This window comes from Rhagoletis pomonella, unplaced genomic scaffold (genome assembly GCF_013731165.1).
Source record: "Rhagoletis pomonella isolate Grant_MI unplaced genomic scaffold, Rhpom_1.0 Rhpom_scaffold_00002, whole genome shotgun sequence".
NCBI lineage: Eukaryota > Metazoa > Arthropoda > Insecta > Diptera > Tephritidae > Rhagoletis > Rhagoletis pomonella.
In genome coordinates, this window is record NW_023458556.1 from 49,318,394 (window position 1) to 49,338,680 (window position 20,287).

At 35.1% G+C, this 20,287-nt stretch overlaps 1 protein-coding gene across 3 annotated transcripts in view; it reads left to right on the forward strand.

The window, feature by feature from the left end:
* LOC118733761 (transcription factor mef2A-like) overlaps nucleotides 1–20,287 on the forward strand; it is a 171,243-nt gene that overhangs the window by 42,672 nt on the left and 108,284 nt on the right. The window contains exon 1 of one of the 3 annotated variants that reach the window (XM_036463299.1): nucleotides 16,672–19,039. The exons of the other annotated variants lie outside the window; for them this stretch is intronic. Coding sequence (XP_036319192.1) covers nucleotides 18,913–19,039 — 127 coding nt within the window. The 5' untranslated portion in view covers nucleotides 16,672–18,912. Of the gene's footprint in view, nucleotides 1–16,671; nucleotides 19,040–20,287 lie in introns of those variants that run through there. 3 annotated transcript variants of the gene reach the window in all.

Consider the following 20,287-nt stretch of genomic DNA (forward strand, 5'->3'; position numbering starts at 1 on the left):
AAAAATTAAGAATTCGTACTTAAGTATACAGTTTGTTTATCATAAAAAAATAAATAAAAACAATAACAACACTAATTGTGGCAGGTATTTTGGAAACTACGCAGATATTTGGTGCATGTGTTTATTATGCATTTTGCAAAATATTTCATATTAATGAAACGCAATATAATACTCGGTATTCAGTAATGCAATTGTTTAAATATTGAAATTCTTTGAAAGAAAGATATTTGTCCCCGGGGCAAACCATGTTTATCACCTGTGTAATTAGATAGCGCCTCTCAAGCTGGATTATTTTAGGAATGATAAAGCATTTTTCTTCAGAAAATTTTAGCTATAAATTTCTAGGCAGGGGTCGTTGAGCCACTGAACAGCTCAATATAGACTATACAGGGAAACTTAACCAATATTGACACGCGGACATTTTTTTTGTATATCAAAAATTCTTCCAAAAGAGTTCAAAACTAAAAACAAAACAAAGTATGTTAAAAAAAATAAATAAAATATAACTAAATAATTGCCAAAACTCAACGCGATTTTTTAGCAACTTCAAATGTGCACTTTATTACACTGAAATTTAAACGTTTTTTTCTAGGAGTTATAATTGAAAAGTTTGCAATTTAAGTGAAGCTTTGCAGATTTTTTAAATGTTTTCACCAGCTTTGAAATTCGGATTTATTTATATACTTCTTTTAGACAATGAGCAATATTTTTATAAAAAATGAATAAACCTTAAACACACGAAAGAAAAATAGTTAAAACTTGTCAAATACAAAAAATATACATTTTTTTGGTAGGTGGACCGATCTGTCCGAAAAAGTCGTATTTTATTTGTATGGTCTTTGATTTGTTGAAATTGTCTTTGCTCCGTGTAGTCGAATAACTGTTAAGAGAACGAAAAAATACTCACGAAAAAAATTTATGAAGAAAATTCCTCTTCTCTTGCATTTCGATTACTTTTTTCAAGTGTATTTTCTTAAGTGGCGGTAGTGACGCACTCATAATTATTATCAAAAGACTTTTATAATATAAGTCTCAAAATAAAAGTCTTTGAAGACTTAAAAATATTTATCTCGCTGATAATTATTATGAAAAGACATCTGTTATGTAAGTCTTAAAATAATAGTTATCGATGACTTAAACAAATTTTCTCATACATAATTATTATCAAAAGACTTTTATAATTCTTGCGAAAATTTGAATGACTTTTTTAAAACTCCACCGTGAAATAATTATTATTCTGGGTCTCTGAAATCAACACTTCGAATGCGGCGCAAATGGTGTATGATGGGGGACGGAAATCCTGCATAAATGCATGCTTTGATGTTGATACTGATTTAAAGAAACGTGCTAAGCAATGCGCTGTGGTCTAAATGCCCATTTTCGTGGGCAAAATTAATATTTTACATGTGTAACATCACTTTTATTATGCTATATTTTACATAATACTGTAAAACATAGGAGATGTAGGTTAAGTTAGATTGTTGTGGCAGACCCCACACGGGCGGACTCACTTAGACATTAATTTGATTGCCCATTGTGGTAGCACAGGTAACACAGGTTCTTTAAGCATTAATTTGTGTGAGTGACATTGACGTGTATTAATCAGAGAAAAAGCACAGAGACTCCATGGAATTTATTAAGGCGGACGTCACACACTCAACAACCTATTGCCTCCACTATGAAAGTTCAAGCCACTAAGGGCTCGAACATCAATGAACCATTTGGCTGTTGACATTGGCTGACACCCACGCACCAATGCGTTGAACTCACTTGTTCAACAACCTGTACAATAGCAGCCACTGTCCTTACATGCTCTACACACTATATAAAGTAAGTATGCATGTATTATGTATGTGTGTATATCTCCAAGTGGAGACATTTTAAATGCCTATCCATTCGCGAGGTTTGTTTTAATTAAAACAATTAATTGTTAACAACGTGAACAATGCATTGTTTTATAACTGTTGTTGTTGTTCTTGCTGTTATCGTACAGTTTTATTGTTCCACTTAACTACGCTGCTATAAAAAATTTTTGCCAAAGGGTGACAGACTATTTTATTTATTTATTTTTTGTGAGATATGACTGAATATGTAATTCGTTTCGGGTTGAAGAACTGGATGCGGGATCATTGGATGTAAAAATCTGTAGGGTCATTGAGCTGTGTCAAGTTTAAAGCACTTTAGATACCAACGTTGTGGATTAGCAGCACAGACAGACGTCGGTTGAGAGGCCTTAAAGCACACGCATTTGTATCTACATATGTATGTAGGTATGTACATACAAATTCGCTCGCTTTTGCAGAACATTTAATCGCTCTCAGTAGTAGCGCATTTAGGCGCAATGTGACATCGCATACGACTATTTCTGCTTGATATGTACATATGCACATACGTATTTGCATGTGTCATTGACATAGACGGCGCACTATGGGGCCACTGCTACAAAAACGTTCAAATTTCATGCAAGCGTTCGATAAGTGTATCTAATGGAGAATTTTTCAGTGTTAACGAAACAATAACTTTTATTAATTAGATATTAGTAGTTTAGGTGATAGAACTGCTGAAAGTTGAACATTTTTCGCAATTTTTTGGATTTTTTGAGGGACCTATAAAAAATAGTTATTGTAAGAAATGGTTAAATAAACAACTGGGTATTGTTGTTGGAAGTCTCCTAAAAAGAAGCAGAGCTTTCCGATCGAAAAATATTGATTTTCAAGAATTCTATACCATTTTATGAAAAAGTGACTTTTTGCACATAAAATACATGGGAAATTTCATTGGCATTCTAAATATCTTTTTTTTTACAAAAAATACGCGTGTTCTTTTTTCCATTAGAAAAAATCGTAGGGGCGAGAACCTAAAATTTTAAACTTTTTGCCCCACATACATGTTTGCACCACCCTAATAAACATATGTGTGAAATTTTGCTCGCGCTGCTCCAACAGTCGCAATAGGCGAGTGAGCAATGCACCAATGTGCCATTCGAGCGATCCGAGGCTCAGATCCTCTGACAGCGGAATTTATTTTTATTTTATTTTCTTTCAAATTTTAGATTTTAATGTTTTAAAAAGAAAAATCTTTTTTTTATTTCATTTAAATTTTGTGGCATTAAAGTAAATTTTCTTCCCGGATGCACACAAATAAGTCAATCCAAGATGAAGGCAGTGCCTATAAACTAACTTAACTACGGCTTTTTTATCTTATCAACCAAAAAAAAAAACGCTGTAGTACTATTTTATTAAAATAGAAAATAAATACAAGTTAAATTTTTAATGCAAGCGAAAACCCCGAATTATGCAGCACCCTGTATTTAGAGTGTTTTTAAGCTTAGATATTGTTCTTAAATTTTTACCAAAAGCAATGCAATAGAGATCGTTTAAGCGGTTGCACAACTTTATAATTTATTTTTATCTTTTTTATATTTAAACACAAAATTCATAATTGTGCTCTAGTATTTACAGAAAAATTTTAGCTTTTGCGTTTTTCCAAAAGTATGTCAACTTTGACTAAGAATTATTACGTGCCCTGTTATTTGCGGCACTCGGTGTTTCTATTTATTTTAAAGCTTATTTATTTTTCTTTCAGTCACATTTTAACATTTTACCGAAAGCAACGCATCCACCAAGTTTCGTAGAGATTGGAAAATTGTTTAATGAGGTAAAAAAAAATATCATAAGTAGGCGGTGCCACGCCCCTTTACCACATTTTTTTATTTATTGTATTATATGCCTACATACATACCTTTTTAGCTCCAGTAATTACTGAAAAATTTTAAATTTTGCATTTTTCACTAATAACTCAACATAAGCCATGCACTTTGAGTTACTCTGCACCCTGTTTTTCTATTTATTTTGAAGCCTAGCTGTTTTCTTTTCAGCTGCAATTTAAATTCTTAAAATATCTTCCTTAATACAAAAGCTGTGATTTTTGCAACGATAAAAGTCAAACGACCCCATAGTGCGGCATCCCTGTTAACCGACCAGCTTTTCGGTCTGGTTTGTCAACTGCGAAATTTCATTGAACTTTCACATACGTACCAAAATTTGATATTTTTTCAACAAACGCGTTTGAATGCATTTTCATGCAATTCCTTTCTTTTATTTTGAATGAACAAATGTTTACGTTTGCGGTTTGAATTTTTTGCTGAGATACATTTTTTTGTTTAATACTTATATTTACTCTGTCGAAAATAGAAAAAAAATTCAAATGTTATTACCAGCCGGAATGCCAATATTTATTAAGTGTGTATTTATTTTACGCTTTATTTTTGCTTTAAATAATGCGAATATTTTAAGCAGGTAAACATTTTTAAGAAAAAAGTCAGAAGGAATTTCCAGACATCTGTTTCTGTGTACTGTTTTATTATTTTTAATATATTTGTTTTATTCCATTTTATTTAATGTTAATTTATTTAATTCAATTTATTTTAATTTAATTTAATTTAAATTTGCTCTCTTTTATTTCGTTAAGTTTGTTTCATTTTATTCTATCTCAATTTTATTTTATTTCATAATTTACTCGCTAAATTATTTCTGATTTCAATTTTTTCCTTCATATCATAATCGCTGTTTTCGGATTTAATTTGTTAGATCATAAAGAGTTTAAAACGGTTATTATAACGCCGTCTCCATTATAATGGCTAGAGGTTATCGAAAACACAAAGCATAACAAAATAACGATCAAATTTGCCCGACCAAATAAAAACCCAAAATTAATCTTGATCGAAAAAAAGAAAATGGTTAATGACCATTTACGGTTTCTGTAATATTTACTTTAGTTTTATTTCGATTTATTTTATTATATTTTGTAATTTTCATTTTATTTAATTTTTCTTTTTATTTTATTTTATTTCATTTGGTTTTGTTATTTTATGGCCTTATAACAAGATTGTGTTGAGAAAATACATAAGTGCTTTATGTTAATTCTTTATTATATTCTTCTATTCCCTAGTTATTCACTTCAACATTCATTTAATAATCACTGAAAGCGTAACTAATGTATGTAATTCAATCCTACATATTGTAGTTCAAAGCTTCCGATTAGTGATAAGCAATCGAAGTAGGTAAATAGCAGCCAGTACGAAGCGCTGATTGTCACCTATAATTATCGTTAAATAGACAAGAATGTGATGTAATTAAGCTAATTATTTACTGAATTCTATGATGTTTATACTAAGTTTTACTTGAGTGATTTCATAACTGGTTATCGGTAAAAATTGTTGCATAAAGTGGAGTGATTGATCTCAGTGCTCCCTGAGAGCCATAGAAAGCTGCTCCGTCAAAAAATTTGTGGAACGAGGCGTTAAATTGAGCAATTAATAGCGAGGAGTCACTTGAGCTTCTTTTCAATGGTCAATTTTTGCGCAATTCGACTCCAGGAAAGCTATGTATTTGCAGACGGTAGAAGGCGGTATCGCCTGGCGTGGTCTATAGGAAAAGCATCGCTTTGCTTGGGCATTAACTTATTCCATCCCTTCAAGTCATGGGGACGGGATTGCATTATACCTTTCCAGTTGAAAAAGACCATGGCGGTATTGTGTAATTGTCTGGTTCCTATCTACGCTAGTTGCTATCGTTGTATGAGAGTATAACCTAGTACTTTGAGATACATCGAGGTGGCGTTTATACCGAACGCCGCCGAGAGCTCATACTTTTCATCTCAGAATTTCAGGTTACTCAGACTCTAATAGTTTATAGTAAAACCCTAATGAGGCCGTTGCACTGCCTCTGCACTTCAGGAACAATATTCCTCGTGCTGGGCTACTGAAATTCTCACAATCCTGAAGTCGTTACCTGAAGCCTTCATACATAACTAGTTCACAACGGGTGCATTTCTCGTTATCGGTAATATCCTTTTGGGAGGAGTGGGCAGATCTTTAGTTAAGCTTCGGGTTGAAACCGTGCTTATTAAGCTTACGTACGTCAATCCTTCTTTGGATGGCGTTCCTAAACGACTTCTAGAAGAGCTAGATACGAGATTTTGCCAATGCAGATGACGTTTTCCTTTTAATAAGGGTTACATTTCTAGATACCTTTTATGAGATGATTTAGGTTTACATGCACCTGGTGAATATGTTGTCTGCGAACAGTGGAATCGCTGTTAATCCTAGTAAGATTGAAGAAACCGATTTACCCTGTCCAAAACATCCTTTCGTCTCGAAAGGCTAGAAGATCCATTGTCGTTTTAAAAACTGTGGCTTCCAAAATATGGCAGTGTCGTAGGGAGAGGATATTTCCGAATTATCAAAAATTCATGTTTCTAGGTACGTTTTCTGCTTCAAAGTATATTTTTCCGCAAATCAGGCCAATTTGAATATTTCATTTTCCAACTATGGTTGGTCAAAATCGAACCTCTTTCCAGGTGGCGTATGGTCTGGCGGATATTGCAATATATTGCGTGTCAGACGTGCTGGCCAGCCAAGACAGAATGAGTCGGTCACCGAAAAAAATAGATGGGCATTGCCTTGTGGGGTATTCAACCAAGCATAATCCTGTGTATGTATGTACGCAGTCATTGCTCGTCCAATCTTATTTAATTTTTGTTTAGTATGATGTATATAATTTTAAAATGAAATACATTAGATCAGATCAAAACAATGATGAAATTGCGTGCTAAATGAAGCGTCCGGATGGTGGGGAAAATAACCACTTCTACTTCAGTGGGCCTATTTTCCAACGATTTAGCGACCATTTTCGGATTGCTATCGCAACGCGTGCTTTAAGTTGGAATATTTTTTGACATAGCTTTTTGGCATCTGCTCTACATGGCCTTTCGATGAGCAATTCATAGCTTCAATGAATGAGAGTAATTAAATTGATAGACATTTATCACTAGAGTATTTTCACATGCATAGATACACATGTATGAACAAATGTCATTTAAGGAAACAAAATTGTATTCCTATGCTGCAAACGCTATTAAGCAAATTTAAATCAAATTAAGGCATCAATTAATCAAATTAAGTAAAATTTGCATACTATTAAATTAAATTCATGTTTTATTGACCAGCTTTTTGTAGTCTACATACATACATAAAATGCTCTTGAATGTTATTTAAAGTGTATTTCCCCGAACAAATGCCGCTAATATATTTTTTTATAATCCAAAAAAAAAATATAGTAAAACGCGCCTCAAAACCAGTATAAATTTAAACCAGGTGTTTGTGACGAATTTCTGTATGCGAGTATGTATTTATGTATTTTATTCAAAGTGAAAATGTTGACCCATAACACTAAACAGCAGAGCCAAGTCTTAGCTGAAATGCTCACACGGTTAATGTTGTATCAGTAGCGATAGTGCTAATCATAACTCTAGTCACGTTGTCACATAATGAAACGCATTAGCTCGTGCAGTGTATATAAAATCAACTAACTGTTATACATAAATATATATTACGTAAATATTGCTGAAATTATGTTAAAATTGGCTTGAAGTGCAAAAATGGAATGGTTTGTAAGGGTAAAATTTGAAGATTGAAGAAGGACCAACACTTTTAGGCTGCCTTCGAGTGACAGGTATTTATTTATATCAGACGCTACTTTATAGCTAAAGCACTTTGCCATTGCCTCCACTGGTTTTAAATGTTTTTCGTGGCAAAACTCGAACCTTGGTTCTACCAAGTGGTACAACGTACCTCCAAAAAAAATAAGTAGAAAATAGGCAATGCCACTTAGGCGCTATTAAATCGAATTTGCTGGAGATAACTTTTCCCAATACATATGTATGTATGTATGGATGCCAGATTAAATGTGTTATTAATTATTCGAATAATTATTTCTTTCTGTTTTTAGTCTCGCAGTTCTGCATGCTTTCTTGTCACGCAATGCAGTAATAGAGCACCGGGCAGAGAGTTCGCTCTTGCTCCCATTTCGACCAAATATTCAGTTTTCAAGAAGAATAAACATAATTTTATCTCTACAGGTAATTCCATCTAGCTTGCGATTTACTTCTACGATCCTATAAATTGCTTAAAACGCATAGTAAATTGAGTTTTCTTATACGTATTTCCTAGCACATCGTTAACAGATTGACAACAGTTTAAGATTAAATGCAATGCAAGCCGGTGCGGAAAAAACATAAACTCGAACTACAGCCTTATAGGCTAATCCGACATCTACTCTGCTTGACACAAAGAACTAAAGTTTGGTAGTCACTTTTTTAATGATATATGTTAAAAATATGTGGCCGGTAGAAATAAGTACGATGGTGCTGGATGTACAATAGTTTTTCATTAGCTGGTTCTGTCCAATTAATTTTCTTCTTTTGGGACCGAAAAGATGAAAAAAAACACCCGAATAAACCTACATATGTGCGTTATAGGTCTTTGTCTAATTTTGGGGTTAGGTTAGGCTAGACAAGGGTATATTTGGACCATTATAAAAGCTATTTGTCGATACCACTACGAACACGATAACTGGTAGGCTAAAGCGAAAGACGCTGTTGCCCGTAGGGAAGTCAGGCAAATGGCATATGTCAGTAAACTGTTATGAGGACTCTACCACATCGTCCTCTAAACAGCTGCGAAAGTCAGGATCCAGTATCAGATTTACAACCCTTTTTCTAGAACACTGGAAAAATTCATCGTTTGACTACTGTCACAATAACTGCGCCTAAAACGCAATATAAACATTGTTTCGCCGTTGTCGCGTACTCAGTAAGTTATGACAATAACAATAACAATGTCAATTGTCACCATTAGAGAGCTTAAAATAAATTGGCGGCATAGAATTAGGCGCAGTAGTAAAGATAATAGTCAGCCATTGAGATATATCATTGGCGTGGGAATAGGGCTGTAAGTATCACCTCCTGACAGTATCCTGTCAATGTGATCCCAAGAAAGACCTTACAGTGTCACATTTACTTGTATTTGTCCAGGGTTCGCGTAGTTACCTGCAACATCACTTTGCCAAGGTGACTAGGAAATAAACAGACGCTTTGAGAGAGAGGTCAGGCATTCCTCTACCAGCTTTGAGAGCACCGTGAGATAACCTAAGACCTTGATTACTGCTTCGCCTTAAAACGCCTTTCCGACGTGGCTCAAATCTTCCACCAACTCTTCCGTCAAACTTTGGCTTAGCCGTGTAGGAGCTCACCTCCTTCCAATCCTAAGGGACTTATGAGCGGGGAAAGAGCTCATTAGTGCCAGTGTAGTCACGCAGTTATCCAATGCTTACAGTTAAATAATCTAATCTTCAAAAAATACTAGACTGTTGCGTTTCAGAGTTAATTAAGCATCTCGAAGTTCGACCGCAGTCATCGGTGACCTACAATGCCATGGGCGATACGTTAAGCATGGTGTTAATTGCCAGAGTGGCAGTGGCCTATGGTGCGCACTGATTCCAATGACGGTGACCCGCAGTATGTGCTTCAATTTTCTGACTGCACGTGCATTCCACTGCACGAGATCTCCACAAAATATTATGTGCTTAGCTATGGTTTCAAGGAGTCAGAAAATAGCTTTATGAGTTCGTTCCGCTTTACTACAAGGCACAGCGAATGGGCAGTTCGCAGACAATTACGTCAACAAGATTAGGACTCTGTCGATTAAATCATAGAGGTTATCTAGAAACGTACCCCTCCCTAAAAGTGGAACGTCGACCGTGAGGGCATTCATCCAGTATCATCTGTTCAAGAGTTCCTCTAGAAAATAGTTTACGACCACAATCTAAAACGCCACTTCATCGCGACAGTTTTGCCGACGAGTATGCGGCAATATAAGCTTACCAAAGGAAGCCGCCAATTGCCCTCAGAAGGACACCCACGATGTCGAGAAAGGCACCCACAGTGAAGTACACGATCGTGTGCGAGACGCCCTTTTTTGAGGTGATAAAAGGTTCCGAAATACTCATGCATAAATAATAAAACTATTCCAAAATTGTTTTCGAAGAATATACCACACTAAACTATAGTTATTTCAAAAAAGTACTGTCTCGTCTTGTCTGCCATGATTATTTCGAAAAATAGCTTAATATGGATAGCGACTAAGTGAGTACTATAAAAATTCGCTGAAATACCTAAAATTCATTAGTTAATATGGCAACTTTCTACGCTACTAATAAAAGCATTTAATTTCGAAAAAGCTCAACGATAGCGGTGTGAGCACAATGAAAAAAGCTTTCAAATAAGGCTATGAAGTATCTATTCTCTCGCTCTCTCTGCGCAGTTCCCTCAAATTTGATATGTAGTAGTTATCAAATACCTTTAGCTATCTAACATATACTCACCTTTTAGACTTGTGAGCGAGCGCTTTTTGTCTCGGCGTACGCGCTCACACTGTATCACCTTCATAGTAGCCCGGTATTTCACGTTTTTGGCATGATGGAGAACTGGCTCCCTCAAAAACAAACACGTCATTGTTATGCGAGCAATCAATGCTGCTGACTAACTAAAGAATAAAATTCCAAAAGCTTACCATTTCTGGCTATGAGAAACAATGCCGAACGAACAGGCGCGCAGTCATCTCATTCTATGGAATTTGTTGTTAATCATGATTCTTTCTATAACTTATACTAAGCGTGTAGCTGTTTGTCTGGGAAAGATTACAAGCTGGTGGCCGATACAAGTATTAAGAAAGTACTTACATACAAACTTACTTATATGCACATGAGTGTATTTTTGTAAATATGTTTTTACACATGTATCAAAGATAATCTGCGGCATCATTGTTTTCGTTATGGCCGGTGGACATTCGCATACCTGTTTTTGTTCCCAGATAAAAGCAAACGGGAAATGGATAATCAAGGGCTTCTCTAGAGCATTGACGGCGGGCTTAGGTGATCTTCCGCTCGCATAGCTAGGTAGGTAGAGTAGAATAGTGCCAAGCACATGTTTGCCGCGTGTTGACCGCATTCACATGGCTTAAAGCGGACGGAAATCAAATCAAAGCAAAACAATTGGCTAAAAAGTTGTTGCTGTGTGGATCGGATGCCCTCCACTACTTTACGCTCTCGGTCTATGCATAAATAATAGTTCATAGTAAGCGTGTTTGAGCGCGAGCGTCAACTATGAATGACTATCACATGGGAATTTTTTACGCGATCAAAGTGCAAATGCAAGAGATTGAGAAAGGGAGCAAGGGAGTGTACTGCTTGGGGCAGCTTGTTTCAAGTTGGGAAAGCCTTTCAAATGCCTGTCAGTGATGCCAGATTGTGGGTAATTTCCCAATTTGAGGGATATTTTGCAAATAAAATTATTAAAAGGGAAAAGAGTGACATTTCAAATAAAAAAGGGATTTTCTTTTGACACAGTTATCGATGCATAATTGATCAAAATTCCAGAGTACTCTCTTACACTCTTACATTATTAATCGTTCTGAAGATGTGATGTGGAGTGAAATGATATATAATTATTAAGAAGTATAAGGACAATTTTGAAAATTTTCTCACGTTAACCAATTCAAGCACTGAGTGAGAAAGAATCTTTTCAATTGTAACTGGTGTTTCATGTAACAGTGATCATTTTAAGAATTGCCAGTAAAAAAAAAACAAATGTATGTATGCATTTGTTACCTTAATATAGAAAAATTTTCTTCAAAATCTTGGGATTTAACTTATGAATGTAGTAGATGGTTTTTAAATTCTTTTAAGCCCTTAGTGAGTAATCTACCGACCTTTGAATTTCGAAAGAATATTATATGTGTGGTGTAGTGGTAAGAAGTGTGCGCTTCCACTCCGCAGGACCTGAGTTCAAGCCCTGGTAAAAGCAACATCGTAAAAAAATTTAGCTGTAGTTAAGCTTCTCATAAAAACAAACTTGCCGCTCGGAGTCGGCGTTAAACTTTAAGTCGCTCCCCTTTGAGTGACACAACCAAGGCGCATGCAACAAATTGAAGGAGAAGCTCGGCCAAATACTAATATATGTTTTGAATTCTTTGGAAATTTTGTGGGATACATTTTTGAGATGTGGGTAATTGAGAGATTTTTTTCACCGATTTTCGTGGAATTTTTAACAGAGAATGTCTGGCACCACTGATGCCTGTACACGTTGTGAGTACAAAAAGACGTATGTATGTAAATACGCACATACTTATACATTCCAATGTTTACTTTTTCGCACGCTTAATTTGGCGGCAGTGGCTTATGTCAATTCCCGATTGTTATATATTGATATAAAAGTATGGGAATTTACAGCAACAAAAGTTGATTATTTTGGCTTGTGGAAATGCGTTGTGAGTTTGTAGACAAACAGAGTTGCTGGAGCGAGTATTTTTCACATTTCTGTTTGTTTCCCACACGTGCCAAAACAAAAAAACTTGAGAGTGTGTATCTGTCGAATAGCGCAGTAAAATTTCAAAAAATGTATCTAAAAAATTTGGCTTACAAAATTTTTGTGTGGAAAAAAATTTAGCATACAAACTTTGTCCATGTAAAAATCTTAAAATCAAAATAAAAAAAAATTGCTATACAATTTTTTGTTATAAAATTTTTTCTTGAGTTTCTCAAACAAATTTTTGCAATTGTTTTTTTTTCATATTTTTAAACAACTAAGATTAGTCAGGTTTTGTATGTGCATACATACATACATCATTGCCCAAATCTTTTTAGACCAAAGTTTTTACAACTTTGTTTTCCCAAAAATTTGTTACATAAAAAAATGTTTTCGCTAAATTGTTTAATCTCTGAAGTATTTTGTTTTGAAGAATTTTCAATGAAACGACTGAACAAAAACATTCAAGCAATTTTACTCTAAAAAATAACAAAAACAAAAGACAATTAGCTTTTTCTTTTCTATAATTATAACTAGTTTCTGAGCTAGTCTATTGCTAATGAGAAGACTGACAATTTTGTTCACCTCAACGTTTTTCAACCAATAATTTCGACCCTAAAATGTTTTACCAGAAACAAGTTTCCCAAAAAATTTTCTGCTGTGTACGAAATTTGTCCTGCCTTGTCCGCGTGCGTTGTTTTTTAAGTTTTGTTAATATGTACGTACTAGGAACTACCCTTTATTTCGGATATTCGGGTATACGCATAAAATCCGGTTAATATCCGTTTATTTTGCTATCCGGATATCCGGTTAATATTCTTTCATTTGGTTATCCTGTTATTATGAGCAGTATTTTAATGGATTTTCGGATTTTATTCAGATATTCAATGTATGTGAGATAGCATTTACTCTGTAACTGTTTGGGCGGAAAGTGTTATGGGTCTCTCAATAAACTCCTCAGGCTCATTCAAGAGTCTGGAGAATTCCTGCGCACAACATGTTACCCTATCCATTTCTTCGTTATTTACGCCTCAAGTACAATTTATGTACATAAGTGATCTCGTTTTGGGTTGAAAACATCATTATCGAAAACAACTTGATTGTCTTAGAAGGCGGATTGTTGTTTGCCTCGCTGATGGTTCAGAGTAGAGTATTTCGAATGCCTTGAAATCGAATTTCATACAAACATAATATTAAATTAAAAAGGAATGTTGCCTTTTTACCGGTACTTCTTCCTGAACAGCTACTCTGTTGATGTTGCAATACTCTTAGGGCCGGTTACTCAATGTCTGGTTGACACTAACCTGCGGTTAAACATCGTTATCGACGTCTTCGACTCCATGCATACGACAGGGAGTCAGTAACGTCTATAACGATGTTTAACCTGTAGTTAGTGTTAACCAGACATTGAGTAACCGGCCCTTAAGCAGTTAGTATAAAAAAATTATAATTCTACTTTCGCTGAACTCGACCATCTTTGTATTCACAAGTCAGTAAGTGTGTGTGTCTGTTTGGCAATCAGAAACTTTCCAGTTTATTTTGATTCAGCGGCTTATAAAAAGAAATTACTGCAATAAATTGTTTATAATAAATAAATGCAAGAAACTCTCATACATATGTATGTATGTCTGCGAATGCTTAGAAAATTTGCGGAATTTGCAGCGAAAAAATACGAGTATTTTCCCGGTAAAACCAATTTAGCCGGCTGCGAGTGCAGCATCAAGGGAAAGGGGTTTGGAAATGTATGATGAAATTTTGCACATACATATGTGAGGGCAAAGTTGAGCGCAATTAAAACAGAAGTAGAGCGAGTGAGAGAGGGTTAAGATTGAGTATATAAAATTCAAAAATTTCCTGAGATTTTGTTGATTAAAAAAAAAAACACACATGCAAGCGTCACCATGTGGAGCACAGCAAAATATTCGAATTTTCGAACAACGTGCAAGTAGATTGATTGAGAGTGTATGAGCGTTAGTGAGAAAGTGTTGGGTGAGCGCAAATTGTAGAAAACGGAGTGAAGTTAAAATAGTAGTATGCAGTATAAAATTATTGCAATTTCTTAAAAAAATGCAATGAAATATCTTCTTATGCTTTTAAATAAGCATCGAGTTTAAGAACAGGCCTGACATTTAAAATTTTTGCTTATTTAAAAGCAAACAAAATAAGTCAAGTCTATCAACGTCATAACTCAAAAAATTAAAAAAAAGGTAAGCGCTTATGATATCGTTCGTTTTCTGTAGGGTTAAAAGTTTTAAAGATTTTAATTAGGTTTCTCGCATTGAACAATATAAATAACAAGTAATTTTTAGCAAAAAAAAACCGACTTCAACTCCCATATAAAAAAAAAATATATATATATATATATCTCAAGATCCACTGATCGGATCTCAACCAGATTAGTATGGGACCACCTCTGAGTCACTACCTTTCCGAAATCGGTTGACGTGGTCCAAAGTTATGCGGTAACATACATAAAAAAAAAAAAAAAAATTATAATAATATTCCGACGAACTGATAACCTCCTCCTTTTTTGGAAGTCGGTTAATAACTATAAAACTATTGCGAGTAAAATCTTAAAATAACAAAGGTATAATTAAAACTATGCCTTGGTTCCTTTTTGGTCAAAGAATTGTTTTTCCTGTTATAATTGCGGATCAAATGGGAACGGAGAAAATTTTCAAATAAGATAAATTGAATAATTTCAGTATGAACTGTTTACGCGACTAAGGTTAGGTTAGGTTGAAGCGGCTGCGCACGCAGACCCAGTGGGTCCGTTGTGATATGAACTGAGAGCTCGAATTCAAACACGTCCGGTTGGATAGGTTCAGAAAGCGCGAGAACTCGTGAATGCTTGCTTCACTTAGGTCGGCCAGACAGACTAAAATCTGCTGGTGAAATGAGCGTCTTCTCGCCCACATGAGGACAGGGCAGTAAGAGACGTAGTGCTCCAAGCTCTTGATTTCGTCCTCGTCGCGGCAACCACGGCAGAAGTCAATAGCCGGCCGACCCATTCTGCTAGCATGCCTTCCCATTAAGCAGTGACCTGTAATGATACCGGTCACCAGCCTTAGCAGAGCGCACTCGAACCGAATGAGTGCGTCGAAGCTGAGCCAGATATGTCGAGTCGTCCCACATGCGCGTTCTTCCGACCATCTTTTGTTGGCCTTCTCAATGAAGTATGTCCTGAGCCATGTCTTAAAGGTAGATAACGGTATGCCCGCTGCATAAGAGGAGTTGACGTTAGGCAGGGGCTTCCCTTCCTCGCAAGCTCGTCCGCTGCACAATTACTTTGAAGGTATCTGTGGCCTGGCACCCACACGATGTGAGTATTATATTTTGAAGCTAAATCCTTAAGTACTTTCCCACATTCCATCGCAGTTACGAGGTCTTGCAGCAGTCCGGTGACTTGATAGCTGAAGGACTAACATCTACTTTTTTCATACTAACGCAGTCGGAAAAATGAGGAGTCTGTCTTAAGTGGAAAGGTTGCCAAAAACTATTGTTATACTATATTGTTCCAGCAAATGAGCGATATCTTTTTTTACAAAATAAACTTAAGCAAAAATTCGTAGTAAAAACCGGTTTGCCAATGCGCTTAACTTTTGCACAGCTCGCAAGCTCTCCTAAGCACTTGTGATTACACACACACACACACACATATATATAACTATATTTGTACACGGAAGCGCACTTTCGCTTACTTTGGGGAGCGCAGCACCAGCAGCTTGATGAGCGCCACTCAGGCCGCTTGGAGCTACAGCTCGCCTGCCTCACACTGCTCTGGCGCTCTGATAACTCATTTTAGCTTTTTAAGTTTTTTTTTTTTTCTGAATGGCAAATCGCAACCACTGCACTACTTGAACGTTTGGCGCTTATACGAACAATTTTAGTTCAGCACGATTGGCCAAAGTGTTAACACTTGTGCGCGTTTATGAGCGACTATTTGATTGCTACGCCGTTAATAACGCTAAATAATACATACATATGCGAATACATACATGTGTGAAATATTTAATTTTTTGAAAGCGTCAATTTTGTTATAATAGAAGTGAAAAGTTACTAATGTTATTTTAACGAAAACAAATAAAATTGTGAAATAATTGCAAAGCAGAAAATTGTGAGCAAAAACAATTGCTGCTTTTGAAAAGTTTTTGATTTTTCGCAGTTAAAAAAAGGCGTAAAAATATTGTTAATGAGTACCTACTAGCGCGTGTGAAGTTTTTGCATGTTAACAGCTAATCATCAATACTTGTTGACAGTCAAGTATGTATTTACATTAATCAAATATCTAAACTTAATAAGTAGCAGCAAATGAGCGAACAAGCAAGTGGTTATTTACAAACGACGAGAATAAAATTTTTGAGAAATTATAAATAAACACTATAAACGGAACAAAAAAGGGAAAAAGTAAAAGAGATTAAAAAAAATCTAAAAAAATTAATAAACAGCAAATCACAAACGACTTATTAAAAATACTTTGTTGGCGTGAAAAAAATATTAATAGACGGACTTATGTACATACATATGTACATATTACGTGGTGTGGGTGTGAAAATTCCGCGCGCCTGAAAATCCAATAGAAAACTATACAGCACAATAAAATGTAAAATTTTCTTAAACAGAAATAACAACTAAAACAAATACATAAGAATACAACATTTATAAAAACAACAATAAATAGAAAACAAAAACGCTTTGTCAGCCCGTTAAATGTCGCGACATTTGTGACACTATAAATAATAATTTGTCGTGAAAGCGCGCTGAAAAATATAAAATATATATTCGCTTCAAATTTTGAACATTACAACAACGAGAACAATAGCGGAGGCAAAGTGTAGCACAACAAAATATGATATCGCATTAGTTTTGGAAAAAATATTCAATACCAACATAAAAGCAGTAACCTACCAAAAAGGAGCTTACGTAAAAAGAGAAAAAAAGTATAGCTAGCATCAAACGTAGTGCTATTTTATGTTGCTTCGCGTAAGCGCATGGAAATTCGTGACATTCATTTGAAAAATGCATTTCAACATTTGACACGTCCAATCGAACGTGAAAAAACGTGCACGCTTATGTAGCTTTCGGTTTGAAAATTTAAAAAATTATTATATTTAGTAGTGAAAAACCGTGAAAAAATCACATAAAAAACATTCGCACTGCAGAGTGTTGTTCGTAGCGCAAAGTGTCCGTGTGGAAGGAAATAAGCTCCACTTGAAACTTTTGTTGGGGCAGCGGTTTTGAAGCCCCCAACAGCTAGCCGTGCATTCGAGCATTGTGAACATGGCGATACATGTCCTGTCAACTACGAACAGCCAAATGACCAGACCACATTTACGAAAATCTATGCGGATTATCGATGATAACTTAACACTGTACAAACATAATAGAAACTTTGTTAAAGCAAAAGCGCACATGACAGTTCAATCAAGCAGTCAAGCAACTAGACAAACGGTATAAGCGAAAAGATAAACGATCGAGCAAATCTGTAGAGCAACAAATTAAAAACAAACGATTTACGGGACAGAGCAAATAGAAAGTGAAACCGCGCGCGATTCAAACGAAGAAAAAGTGAAACAACGCAAGGACTCTGCTTGAGCATCTAAAAAAAAATAAAAAAAGATTAAATTGCAGGCACACCCTGTAATTCAACGAAAAGCAAGCGAGTGAGTGAGCGAGTTCCAGAGCACAAACGCGAGCGTGACGGTGACTGAACGCGTGAGCAACACGTAAGGACACTGTTGAGCTGTGCAGCTAAGCAAACGAACGAAACAAGAAAAAAAAGACAACGAGTAAAAAAAGTAATACGAAAAAGAAGCAGACGCAGTACAAAAAAAGAAATTTATATGTAAATAAAGGTGTTTGCATTAATTTATTTACAACAAGCGCGCACATCTGGCAAGCAGGCGGCAGTAACTTCAACGAAGTCCAAAACGCAACGCACACCCGCAGAGCAACAAGCTAAAGGCAATATAAAAGAACAGAGAGTGAGTGAGAGAGCGCCGCACAAGGATCTGACGCAATAGCAGACACATTCTAAAAGGATATTGAACCCACGCAAGCTGACAGTGAGTGTGCGAGTGCGCGTACTTGATTGCAATTGTATTTGTATCTGTATTGCTGAGCGCTGAAAAACCAACACGTGTTTTCTGTTTGCACCGGCATAGCTACAGACGCAGCCACAACCAAACCAAAGCCAGCAAGCCAGCAAGCCAGCCTATCGAAGCGAAGCAGCAAGGGTAAATCAAGCAAGTGACGCTAAGCTATATTTCATTCGACATACGTGACTGGCGGTGGTTGGTGCAACAATTTAAAGAACGTAGTAGCAGGATACATACCTACCTACAAATCCAAGCATAAGTATCTACATATACTGCCAACAACAGCAAACACGCATCCTGCCTCAATTGTTAATGTGTTGTACATGTGTACATAGTGCAAAGTGAATGTGTTAGTGGCTTCTATTTTGTATACAAGCAAAGGACATTCTTTTCTCAACAATCTTTTTCAATTGGCACAAGTAAGCGAGTGTGTGTAGAAGCGCGCGCCTAAAGAACGGAAAGGACTGTTACATTTTTTATTCAATTTAATAAAGAAGGAAAGTGTAGTGTTGAGTTTCTTTTTAACTCATATATAAGCAGTTTTTGTGCATTGTTTCTTTTTTGTTGTTTAATTACAACAAATAATTTTTGGATAGCCTCCAATTTGAAAATGGATTACTACGATAGCTTGTTGGACCATTTGCAAATGCTGGATTACAAGGTGCTCAGCCTGTTGGCTGTACCAATTGTTGCTGTATTAGTGTTGGCGGCAGTGCTGCTGCGGATAACGAGAAAAAGTGAGTGTGCAACAAAATTTTATTGATTGGATTTTTGTATAAAAATTTTTGTATTGTTTTTTTTTGCAAAAAAAAACTTAAAGAAATGTTTGAGATTTTCAAATCTGTGTTGACGAAAGTACGTGCACATTTAAATGCATTAAATTTTCTTTCAAAACCTGTTAGTGAATAGGTTACAATCGTAACCAGAAATGAAAAATGAAATCAAAAAGCCTAACTAACAAAAAATTTAAAATTAATTAGTTTGATTGATTTGATGCAATTCATGGAAATCCAAATCCCCACATCGTGTTGTACAAAAAAAAGTTATTAAATAGTTACGACTTTTTTCATGTTAATTACGGCCTTTTGCATTTTTTGTGACTATATGTATGAAGAGTAGTAGAGAGTTGTGCTTAGGTAAATCGAATTTTGTGGAAAATTGTTTTTAAATGGATTTTAGCTTCAAAACGATCAACAATTGGAAATATGCTTGTGGCTTTCTTAAATCAAAGAAGCAGGAAAATACATAGCATAAAATTTAACTGTTTTAAATATATTTTTTTTACAACATGTAGTGGAAAACCGTCATGTGTTACATAACACATCCTTTTATAAGTTAAAAAAAAAAAGTTTTGTAGCTCATTCAATTTCAGTATAATAACGTACACGTTTCAAGTCGCTAAATATTAACGTTAATTTTTTATAATTTTTCCTCAATGGTGTTGAGCGTTTTCTTCCGTACAAAAATACATTTTGTCCATGCGTTATAAGGAAGATTGAATGCGAACTAAATTTTTTGCTAAAAATTCTGAATAAAAATTTTGCTGAAAATTTTCTGAATTTTTTTAAGCTTTGTAAAAGGTTCAACATTTCATTTATATTGTTTTTATTAGAATATGAAATGTATTTTCGTGAAAAATTAACGTAAAAAAAATCTTGAAAAACATTGCGAATAGGTACTGTAAAAACTCATTGTACGAATAAATATTTTGATCACTGTACGTATGGGGTTTCTAAATTTTTTTTATTCCATTAAGTTGACGTATTAATTGATCGAAATAATATTTAAATCGCAAATAACGCTTCAATTTGGCCGAAAAAAATTAAATGCAAAATTAAAAGCATTATTTCTAATTCAAAAAAGAACGAGTTTGCAATGATCTAAAAATAAAAATCTTGATATTGGACGGTTATTTTCGACCTCTGGTAATAACTTCTATTTATAATGGAAATTGTGAAATTACTTTGACCTTAGTGATTTATTTT